We start from the raw sequence: 12,236 nt of genomic DNA on the forward strand, positions 1-12,236 counted from the left end.
GAATTGCCCATCACCCGTAGTACCGCAGCTGTTGTATTTCCCTAAGCACATATTTCCATTTCATCACTTTCGGCATCAAGCCTCGATGACTGAACCACCTCTGCGTAGGAGTTAGGTAGAGCATTCATCAACACTTTACGCAGAGTTAGGTAGAGCATTCATCAACACTTTCTAGGTAGGACTTTGAGCTCTTAACAAACCAATCTGTCTGCCATTTTCCAAGCTTCCATAAGCTTCCCTCAGTGCAACCACCATATTTTCCCACCATTCATTTCTTCAGGTTTGAAAACAAAATTCCTTCTGGTACCACCTCCATATTCCACCAATGCTTTATATCGACCTTGTGCATTGGAACCTCTTTGTGCAATGTAGCTTCTATTATCATCCCGTGAGGTTGCAAAAAACTCCATTTTATCTCCAGTCAAGCACTCCTCCAAGGCTCTAATAAACTAGTTCACCGAGGACATCTCCAAAGTCAAGCGAATCCATCGACTACCTTGCTCAAACAATTTGAATACCTTAGATTCTACAGGAATTTGTCTCAAGAAAACCTTGATAATCTCAGGTTTTGTTTCGGATTGTATTCATTCTGATGTATCGAGGTTGTTTTCAGTTTATGATAACTCATCAATACCTTAGATTCTTCATGTTTTTCCATATCCCGAGCAAGAAAAATAAAGAATCAAAATAAGCACGTTATTAAAAGTGCTAAAATATCTTCATGTTCGTTATTCGATCTCATTCTGAAGACCTAAAGGGTAACAAAGAGTGCAACTCCAAATCAATCAATATGATGATCTCTTGAATTGTGGCAGCATCTGAAGCTACCCCACAAGAACTTTGCCTGAAATAGAAGTAGTACAAAACTGATTCTATGATCTGCGACAATAGGAGAAACAAAGCAAGAGCCCGCAAGGTTGCCACGGACAAATGAGGATATAAAGCAGCACCAAGTTTTGCTCGAATCTACTCGCCAACTGTCAGCCCAAACCCAAATTTATAATCTTTCTTCCTGTGATCTAGCTGCAAGATAGACAATCATTCCGAAAAATTGTCAATATGCAGGCAGGTATAAGCGGATGATTTATAATTTCTAGGCATTGTAGGACCCCATATAAGCACGTTAGCTTGATGTGCAGGTAAGGAAAAAGCAGTAACAATTGTTCCTCACCTCCGACGAAAGAATAAAATTTAGCCCCATATTCAATCGTTCCTCGAGAAAGGCAGATGCACAGCCATTGGAATCAATCTTCCCTCTAAGGCGGCACTGTTAGAACCATATCAATTAGTCAAGCAGAATGATGACTCGAGTTAAGGCACAGAATCCAGATTATCATTCACAGAATATATTTCTGACAAGAACTTCCAACGCAATATTTTAACGTTTTTCCTATTGCAATAACTACGACCAAACTTGTATACATCCCATGTACTTTGCGCTTTCTAAGTTTTGGGGTTATGGACTTCACCTTTTTTAAGCAGAAAGCATACCGAGCTCTCTTCTATAGGAAGGAATAACTATCATTGTTTACAATTAGCCAATTAAAAACTCTCTGAGAGATGAATAGAGGGTTCCCAACCTCTTCCTGTGTCTGAATGAAGGCTTCCAGGGGATGTTCTCCTCCCCATTACACAACCGAATGGACTCATACAAACTTCTTCCAGTATGTCTCGTTCACGAAAAGTTAAATATGGAAAAACTCAAGTTGCCTGGAGTGGATGTGTCTTGCAATAGAAACGAGGCAATAATCTCTCTCTTGATTTAACCAAAGTCATATAAACTAACCTAGATCCCAGAGAAACTCATTAGCCAGGCACTGATCTATACAGATAGTGGCATTGCTACCCTCTTATAGAATGGACAAGAATTTGTCAAAACTACCATACACGTGCCATAGTTATTTATTCTTTTTTTTTTTTTTTTATCAGTAAATAAGAATTTTTAAATAGGCGAAGCCAGGTACATGCCATAGTTAGTTATTCTATCATTAGTTTAAATGTAATCTATAGGTACATTTCTTTATGAATCTGAACTTGAATCTAGTAAAACACTGACAAATTTCTGAAACCACTTGATTTGCCAACCATACAGCCTGAATAGAATCAATGTAACCTATTCCAGACCATAGGATTGCCCAGAATTTTCTTGATCGGTCTATTAGTTTTTTCCAAAGCCTATGAAAGAAGTGAAACTTGGTGCCTATGGAGGCGAAATGATCTGACTTTTGAAGATAAGGAGTGCTCATTGGAGGAGATTAGAATGTTCTTTGTTAAAACTTTATTAGCTGTAGATTTCAATGGCCTCGATTTTCATGATTTTCTTGTTTCTATTTCTTCCCCTAACTAGGTGTTAACTCTTGTATATCCCCCGTGTATTTGGACTATGCCTATTCTTATTAATATAATCTTTCTTATAAAAAAAACAAAAGAAAAAATCTTGTAAATCAAGAGAAATTTATGTAGTGTTTATTTTCCATAAAATGATGAATATAATAAAACATTTTGCATCAAAACATTTTTAAAAAATCTCAATTAGTTTCAATTATTTGGTGGAGAATTAAAAAAATGTCCCAAAGAGCTTAAGTTCGGTCAAAATCTATCCACTACAATTTTCGAAGCATCTTCTCTGTATTCTATTGAGCTACCTCATTATTTTATTTTATTTTTCATTTTATTTAATTGACCTATCCCAACCCCTTCACATGCAAAAAAGACATTTCATCGTATTGTCTTTATTACCACAATAAACCTACTCGATTCTTTGACATTAAGCTTGAAAAAAAGGTTTGAATATGGAAGGTTTCCTGCCATTTATACTAATTCAATAGAGGGAAAAGAAACTTTTCATCTTATAGTGGTTATTGATTTCCCAGTCCATGTACTCTTTAACTTTCCTACACTTAACTCTTCTACCATTTTATTGTTACTTTTCTAATAAAGAAAAAGACTTCATTATTGTAGTCATTAACTCATTGTTATTTACCCATTTGGCTTCCTCACCTTTTAACTATTCTACTACAATTATGCCTGGGCCAATGACTACCAGGCCACCACCAAGCAAAACAATCGTGCCAACCATTGTTAGGGACAACTACCAGAAAACCATCCAAAACCACCCAAATACAAAAACTCTCACCATCAAGGCTTATCCAATATTGGTGCAGAGTGGGAGAGAACCTAAATACAATTATATATTAAATAGTAATATACTTGATATAGTACCTGCATGGTATAGTGGTATTTGTATCCACCTAAGTAAAGCATACTAAGCAAATATATACTATGAGTCCATAATCACAATTAAGAGCAATTTGGTTTGAGAACTTCTATAACTAGCCCATGAACTAGGCCTAAAGTCATACTGACATGAAAAATATCCATTATAAAGTGGAAGCTGAATAAATCTGTTAGCCTTAGTTCTCACATCTTAATGGTAATATGATTCCTATTCGATAACCAAACACATGGAATATAATACATCTAATCAATAAATGAAGGACAATACCAACTCCAGGATGTCAGAGCATTTTCACAAGAGATGAAACTACCTGTCGAAGGATGTAATCATAACCAAAACTTGCCGTGACATCTTTTGACATGTAGTTGTACATCAAATCTGAGGCTAGAGAAACCTAAAAGAAAGAAAACTCTGTAAGAAATAAAACTTGGCAACAATAACAACACATTCCTCTACAGCTAAATTTTTACTCACCTTCTCAGATACCTTCTGAACATAGCTCAGAGCAACCAATCCTGTACTAGCAACTTGCCCTGTGGCAACCTGCAGGTAAATTGGTAAATACGACCCAGGAAAAATCCAGAACTTAATCTGCTGCCCCCAGAAGGAACAAACTTTTCTCCACATTCCCCAGTTATACAAATTATAAAAAAAAAATATTTTCTGAAAGAAATGCTAAAAGAATTTTACCCCCACTTATAAAGCTCATTAGGACAAACGAATAAAAAGTAGGTAGAATAGAGCACTATGGAATAGATTGTAAGAAATGAAAAATGTTTGGCCATCAAGCAACAATGTACATACAAACATGTCGTCACAAACAAGTATGAACAAGAATGTGAGTTAAATAATGAAGTCATCCCTACAACAAGAGTTTTCTGGCTATAGATGCCTGTAGAAAAATAAAATGTATTTACCGCAGCTTTTGTTTATATATTCCCACTACAGCACATGAATTTTCCATGCCAGAATATGGGAATAAAGAAGCTCCACATTTCCCCACCCAAAAAAAAGGAAAGGAAAGGAAAACAAGAAACTTAGCCTGCTGAAGTAACTCGAAAATCTAGGCAGCTACTGGGAAACTGTAGTTTCAGAATTAAGAAAAAAAGCCCCAAATACCACAGATCAGCAAGGAAAGGTTGAAAACAACAGTTTCAAAGAATCCACGATAAAGTAAGATTACCAACCCTTTAATAATGCATATCATTACAATACATCTGAAGTCACATAATTTTTTGTTTGGATTAAGTACAAAAAGGGTCTTCGGGTTTTGCACGATTATTTTTTTCTTCTAGGGTTTCAGATTTTATCATTTCGCACATTGGGTTAGTAAATTTTTTCAATAATAATCCTGTCAGATTTCTAATAGATAATTTAATAAAAATCTGGATTGACATGTCACGTGGCAAAAAAATAATATAACAATAAAAAAAACCTTTAACAAAATATAAAAATTAGTATATAACATAAATCATTTAAAAATATATAAAAAAAATAAAAACCTTAAAAATTGTATTTCTTGGTTTCTAAATTTACCTTTTCAAAATTAATTTTGCAGATTTTTTTTATTTCTTTTAATTTTTGAAAAATAATTTTTATGTTTTTACATCTTTATTTTTTAAATATTTTTTTTATCTTTTTCTCATGTTGTGGTGGCATATCGCTACATGTCAATTAAAAAAAGTCTGACACAGGATTCTTATAGAGATTTTTTTTTTATAAGATGAATTTTATTTGTATAGAGATTTTTTATAAGTATTCTTATGGAAAAAAATTACAAACCCAACAGCAAAATGATAAAATTGGAAACGTATGAGCAAAAAGATAATCATGCAAATCCCATGAACTATTTTGGGTACTGAACCCTTTTGGTTTTACACCAAAACTTGACCCAAAGGGTTCTCCATGCAATCTTATACCTCTTTAGGCAAGTCAGCAATTATGACATTTTATTGTAAAGAATTTTCCAACATAAACAAGAAGGAATTAACTCTTACTCAGGGAGAAAAGAGCAGCAAAGTAATCTTAAAATAGCAAGATAACTAAATTACTATAAATACGTCAAGAATCTGCACATTTCAAAACAAAAGACTGACAAAACAAACTGTAGCGAGCATACCATCTTGTCTGTGTTGTATCGAGCAGCATAACCAATACCAGACTTCCGATGCTGACCAGCCCAAAATACTTCACCACCAAAAGACAAATGGGGGGTCACACTCTGAAAAAATTAAGTTCATTCAGTAAAATACTGTGTCTTCACTTTCTCTCACTCTCACTATGAGAGATTTATGAGTGGCAATAAAAAGAGAATCACAAAAGCATATCAATTACCTTTTTTTATAAGTATGAAAAAAAGCGTATCAATTACTTTTTGAGTAAGATATATATCTTATTGATGATGAAAAGGGGTGTTACCCCAGTACACAGGAAGTGTACGAGAGCTCTATCCACTCTCAAAAGCAGATCAATTACAAACAATAGCATACAGCATATCTGCAATGCCTAGAATCAAAGTCAATAATAAAATAATTTTTTTTAGGTAAGGTCAATAAGAAAATAATGGTATTATATTGTTCAAAAATAAATTATTTTTTCTTATTTGAATTGAATTCACAGAACAGTAAACCACCACAATTAACAAACTACGAAGCTGCTAAATTGAAAATCACAAACGTAAATTGGCAAAAAGTTTATAACTCAATGTCGAGAAAATAATATAACCTTTTTTCCCCAAGCATATTCTCAGTAGCCTGTAAGTATACATGTGTATTATGTGGTTGTTCCGGGAGGATCATGACAATAGTATATAGATCAGCATTCCACTGCCCTGACCTTTAAATGATAGTCCTTTCTTTCTTACAAGTTTGTTATATCCAGAAGAAATAAAAAGGAAAAAGTTTGAGTATCTAATTTTTTCGTCAACAAATTGGAGGAGCATGCAAAAGCAGAAGCATGGGCTTCCATAAAGCAGAAGCATGGGCTTCCATACACATAAAACCCAATGCAAACTAGGACAACTCAATTCGTCTAGATTAGACAAAAAAACACACAAGTTTCTACATTCGTATATGTTCAATATTTTTTACAAACTGGTACAAACAAATCAGATACTTTCCTAAATTGGGAAACCAAATGTCATAGGTTTTACAATAAAGACAACTTTGTTGTTGTTTGAACCTTAGTTAATTAACCTACAGATCAATGACACAAATGGTTTGATAGGTAGCAGAGATTTTATTAGCACTAATAAATTAAATTCTCATCACTTATAAAAAACAAGATTTGAAACAAATTAAAACAATTCAAATTTGAAAATAAAGGAACAAAATACACCCAATTAATGAAGGTCAGACACCGTTAAACTTGAAAGGATGTGTATAACATTCTAAGCATGTTGGATTAGGTCGGTTAAATGTCAATTATGTGACCTGCCTCTGTATGATTGACAAGATTTTAGGTGGAGCGATCTTTTGCAGGAACCATTTTGGGGAGGACCAAGAATGATCTCTCAATAGGATAGCGAAATATTTGCAAATTCCGTATCCTCATTTCAGCAGTAAGGGATATCTTGCACGGATCATTTTAGTTCAGGCTGGCCTTTCCATAGATCAAGAAATTCTATACAATATGCCACTAATGACAAGAAGTGCTAATTGAAGGCCTTTGCACCACACCCTCCATATGGCATAATTTGATTTGTAAGATTCAAATTTTAAAATTCATCTTACAAATCAAATTATGCCATGTGGATGGTGTGTGATGTAAAGGCCTTCAAATAGAATTATTCAAACAAGGATGCTATTGAGGATAAAAATAGGCATAGCCCAAGTACACAGGACATGCGATTTTTTAAAAATTGATCATACTCCATCCATCACAAAAAGGTTTTTTACAATAAAAAAATAAAAATATCACATGATTCCAGAAGATCTTATACCTGAATATAATTTGCTCCAAATAAGGCACCATTTCCCAGTTGAAACTGGGTCCTGTAGTCTTTGCCCTGCACAGAACACAAGGGGTTGAACAAATTGAAAGATCCCAAATTTTCAATCCAAGATCAACAAATTTGGGGGAGCTTCAAAAGTACCTGATTCAAAGATGCATAAAGGATAAAGGATATTGTTTGCAAGTAAGTTCTAATTTTTATATTAGTAAGTTACACACAATTAGGAGGTCTTTAATCCAAAATCACCCTCAATCTTGTTCCTATACAGGGAGGCAGTGTCTTTTGAGTTTAGAGATCAGGGGCAGTACTCATCTTGGTCTAAAAATATTTAACCCTATGACTACACCAACTTTACCTGCTCCCTTCACCACCTATCCTAACAACCAAGAGGAAAATTCCTCCTAAATTCTTAAAGAAAGTCCATTATCAGTCATTGTTCTTTTCCTTTTCTCTCTCTCTCTAAAGAATGAACTTGTAACATCCAGAACCAAAATTTATAGGCTTGGATAAAGATTTTATAAGTTTGGATCATGGGCCCAATTTTGTTAAGGCTAGAAGGAAGATTATTTTATCGGGCCCATTAGCCAGTACGTATTATTTAAGGATCTAGTATTGAGGAGCTAGGATTGGATATGAAATTATGGACCTAGATTCAAAATGGAGTAGGTTCGGCCCATTAGGCAATTATATAGGCGGATAAGCCCAAGTATTTTCTAGCTAAAGCCCATTTGATTTTTGGCAGTTAAATTTGTGATAATTGGAAACCAGCCCGTTTTGGATAAGTTAGAACCAGATTAGGTGCCAAGAAACCCTCTAGATGAAGGCTATACCCACTTAGGTTGTTTTAGAAGAATTCTTGCACTAATAGGAGTCTGTTACAGCCTGCTACGACTCTTTTGATATAGGATTTGAGCTGTTCCAGATCTGGAGAAGTAGAAATCAGCTGACTCCTAAATGGATCCAAGGATTAGAAACATATTTCCCCATAACTCCTAGCCATTACATAGAACTCTTTTTTAAACATTTTTTTTTTTTTTTTGGTGATAACCGAGGGTGTCCGGGCCAGCTTGCGCGCACCTCGACTAAACTCTTTTTTAAAAAACTATGAGTTACTAGGTTTTTCAGGTCTCATTAAAAGGACTGTACGGACTAAAAACTAGAAAAACAGAGGCTGCTGTGAGTCTGGAAAGTTTTTATAGCAAACCCATGTGATGTTCTTCAAGAAAACCAATCCCAAAACCTAGATAACTACTGCAAATACCAAGGAAGATGTCAGCCTTGTTTTCTTGAGGTTCTTGCTTGATCTTTTTAAAGAAAACCCTAGGAAAGTTGCTGCAATTTTGTGAGATTCAAAAAACCAGTCTCACCTATCAAGTCCAACCCCTTTTCAGCAACTTCAAGTAGGTAATTATTGACGTGTTTGTTATCAATAGAAGCAAAGAGGTAAGTAGCCTTATCGCACCCATGTGTATTGTATGGTAAACAATGTTCGTAAAGTATTATGTATGCATGGCCCTTTATTGAAAGCCCCTTTTTATGTATCAAGTTATGATGAAAGTGATTTTTGAATGTAATGTTATTACGGGTCTTACATGCATCACGATATGTTATCATTTATGATCACGATGAGTTGTCATTACGTGTTCTACATGCACATGGTAAGAAAGATAAAAAACAAGTTATGAAAGAAGCTTTAAGAATGTCTATAAGAGATGCACGGTACCAATGCAGTTGTGGGTGGATGTGCAAGCCATGGACCTAAGCGTGGTCCACCAAAGTATATTATGATAAGCTAAGCAATTTCCCTTGTGGCCATAGGCAGTGGAACTAGTGCACAACTCTGCACACAGGGGTTAAGGTGTACTGACCATCAAAGAAAGGTAAAGACAAGTTTAATGAGTTATACATAGTACATGTTACATGTTTATTTTAGTATGAGTATATGGTATGCACCTTTTCAAGAAAACTCTATATTTATTATGCTTACTATACAATGTACTACTTATTGAGCATTCGACTCTTTTTGGTTGTTTGTATGCTTTTTTAAGTTTTTTAGATGTTCAGGTCAAAAAGATAAGTGTTGACGAGCATACGACCAGGCATAGGCAATAGATCATGTTTCAAGGGATTTTCATGCTAGTTAATAAGTGTTTTTACATAAAAATAACAGCTTTAAATTTTCTTGCTACAAGGGAATTTTTATTTGAACATTTTTCAAGACGGTTTATTGTATCTTTTCCAGATTATTTTTTCAATAAATGAGATATTTTTTTATCAAGTTGTCTCTTTATCGGGCATAATTACAAAAGTACGTAACACTCCTCACCTACATGAAGGGGGTGTTACAGGACTACACAAGGGGAAATAGCCCTCCACCCTTAAACTTCCCAAACTTAAGTGAATCCAGTATTTGATCCTAAGCCTTTGGTATGATGCCAAGATACTTTACTGATCAAATTAGTTCACACCTTCAATTACCAATTATTAGAATATCAATGTGTGCATTTGTGTGAACAGCTCAAAGTAAAACAAAAGTTAAGATAACATTATTTGAACAGTGAGTGTACCCCGTGACACTTTAATGCAGAGTTTCCTCATTATTAGCACATGAATATCTAGTCAGTATCCATTGGAATCAATAACCATCAAACATTTTTCCAATATATTTTGATCGCTTCTTGGAAGAAGACAAAACTAGGTATCTATATGAATAGTCTAAATAAATTGAGATAAACATCATGCTAAAAGCTTTTTCATGGAAGATCATGCTAAATTGAATACTTCATTAACCATAATCAAGAAAATCTGCATCTTTAACCCCTTAATGAACCTTTCATGAAAAGTATACAAAAGCTCTACTATAAGTTTATGCCCATCTATGAATTTCAGGAAATGAGAAAGCCCAAGCTCTCTTAGTACTTTTGCAGGTAACAGACATTTTGGGTGAATAAGGTGCCACTGCAGTCTAAAACACTCATACAGCATATCAGGAAACAAACTAAATAAATAAAGAATATGCCAATTCAGCACAATGAAAAAATATAAGAATGTCTTAAGTAAGAGAAGTTAACCTTGTAATCAAAAGAAACCATGCCATGTGACATATGTGGCTCATTTGTAAGCTGGATGGGCACAAGAAAAGATAAACAAATGACTTAGACATTATAAGGGATGCTGTCGGAGATTGTTTTTTCTTTTTCTGAAAGGAGGAAAAAAATATGAGAAAAGGTTAATAATAGCTCATCCGACACTGGAATTTTACCTGAGCATTAGCCTTCAAAGAAAGATTTTCAGTTAAATCACCCTTCAGTCTTGCATTGAGCCTCCCATCGGTCAGAATTCTCCCGAAAAGCATCAACTGCATAAAATACATCCATGCCAACAGCATGTTTTTAATCAGAATCCATGATGAAATAAATAATTTCCTTGAATATGAGATCTAGCATGGGATGCCGGAATCCGTGGTGGATATATTGGCGTGTTGGACATCTATCCGAGGTGTGCACCAGATCAAAGCGATTTGGAAGATGATTCCTATTTGTATCATGTGGTGCTTGTGGCAGGAGAGAAATGAGAGGACGTTTGAGGACAAGGAAAGATCGATGGCGGAGCTAAAAGTTTTCTTTTTTAGGACTCTTTGTACTTGGGCCATTGCTGTGGACTTTAATGGCATGGAACTTCACGATTTCTTAGTTTCTAACGTGCCTTCATAAATAGGGCATAATTTTTTGTAACTGGCAGTTGTTGCCCATTCTTGTTAATAATACTTATTTTACTTATAAAAAAAAAAATGAGATCAGTTACCTTTGGGTCTATAAAGTTGGCACCAAATTCATAGTGAGCAGTAGGAATTTTGATTGTTTCAGAAGATTGTGAGGGAATCTCCATTGGTCCCATGAACACACTGCTTGGTGGTAAAAAATAAGCCGTTACCATAAAAAATACATATTAAAAAAAAATGAAAAGGTGCACAGAAAACTGAAAACAAAACGAGCAAGCCAAAGCTACCTGTGACTTAGTGAAAACTTCTGATTGAGACCTTTGGTAAAATCAAACCGCATTCCTTCAAATAACTCTGGCTTCAAAGACACTGCCGAAACAAATTCATATTGTCAACAAACTCCATATCCCTCTCACTTTGCATATGTTAAGAGTAAAAACGAAAACAAAGAAAAATATAAAGCCCATTCAACAGATTTAACGATTATGCCTCCTGATTATAAACGACCATAATACAAGATTAAGTCCATCTTAATTCATTCATAAAAACAAATAAACATGAAGTCCCCCCTCTCCCAAAAAAAATGATATTCAATTCGTCCAAACAGTAAAATATTTGCTTAAACGGCTCCAAATTCATACGAAACCAAATAAATCTTCCAAAACTACCCGCGGAAGGTGACATCCACTGAAATTCAAAGCACGGCAAGAGCAAGAAAGTAATTAAGAAATAGAGAGATTGAAGTTAAAAAAAATGATAAAGAAAGAGAAATAGAGACAAACTGAGAGCTTCGCGGTGGATCTCCTCGTAGGGAATAGGACAAGGGAGGTTCAAGTAATCCACTTTCTCCTCCTCTTTCTTCATCTCCGGCAGCGTAGTGGGGATGGTAGCTGGAGGAACGTTCAGGGCCGTCGCCATTGTATCCAATTAAGTAATCAAACAAAAATCTGAATCCGAGAGGAGAGCGTCTGTCTGTCTCTAAACCCCGCAGAGGATCTAAGATCCTGAAAAGCTACTTTTTCTAAAACCCTAGGGAGGGGTTGTGGGAGGGCTCCTGTTGGGTTTGGGGTCGGAAATGGAGAGGACTCAAAGCCCGTTTCCTATTTATGCATACCCATAACCCGATCCATTTCATTACCACACATTTTAAAGTGGATATATTACTGAAATAAAAAAAAAAAAAAAAAAGAAAAAAAATAGAGAAATGCACATTGTCAGGGTTATTATTTCTATTTAGTCAAAATTTTGTATATGTATTGCCTACAAGAGAACATTTTAAAGGAAATCAAGAAAAGTTAAAAAAAAAAACACACACACACATAAAA

General features: G+C 34.9%; 1 protein-coding gene across 1 annotated transcript; it reads right to left on the minus strand.

Annotated features, from left to right (window-relative positions):
• Window positions 1–699: 699 nt before the first annotated feature.
• On the minus strand, window positions 700–12,024 carry LOC121254397 (mitochondrial import receptor subunit TOM40-1-like). The gene is made up of 11 exons (XM_041154421.1): window positions 11,694–12,024; window positions 11,199–11,280; window positions 10,995–11,094; window positions 10,453–10,548; window positions 10,262–10,312; window positions 7,179–7,244; window positions 5,358–5,459; window positions 3,713–3,781; window positions 3,549–3,632; window positions 1,172–1,267; window positions 700–1,023 (listed from the first exon to the last, which is right to left on the minus strand). Exons 1-11 carry the CDS (start codon window positions 11,827–11,829, stop codon window positions 967–969), a joined length of 939 nt encoding a protein of 312 aa, XP_041010355.1. The 5' UTR covers window positions 11,830–12,024; the 3' UTR covers window positions 700–966.
• Window positions 12,025–12,236: the final 212 nt, after the last annotated feature.

The sequence above is a fragment of the Juglans microcarpa x Juglans regia genome, chromosome 1D, assembly GCF_004785595.1.
Source record: "Juglans microcarpa x Juglans regia isolate MS1-56 chromosome 1D, Jm3101_v1.0, whole genome shotgun sequence".
Taxonomy (NCBI): Eukaryota; Viridiplantae; Streptophyta; class Magnoliopsida; order Fagales; family Juglandaceae; genus Juglans; species Juglans microcarpa x Juglans regia.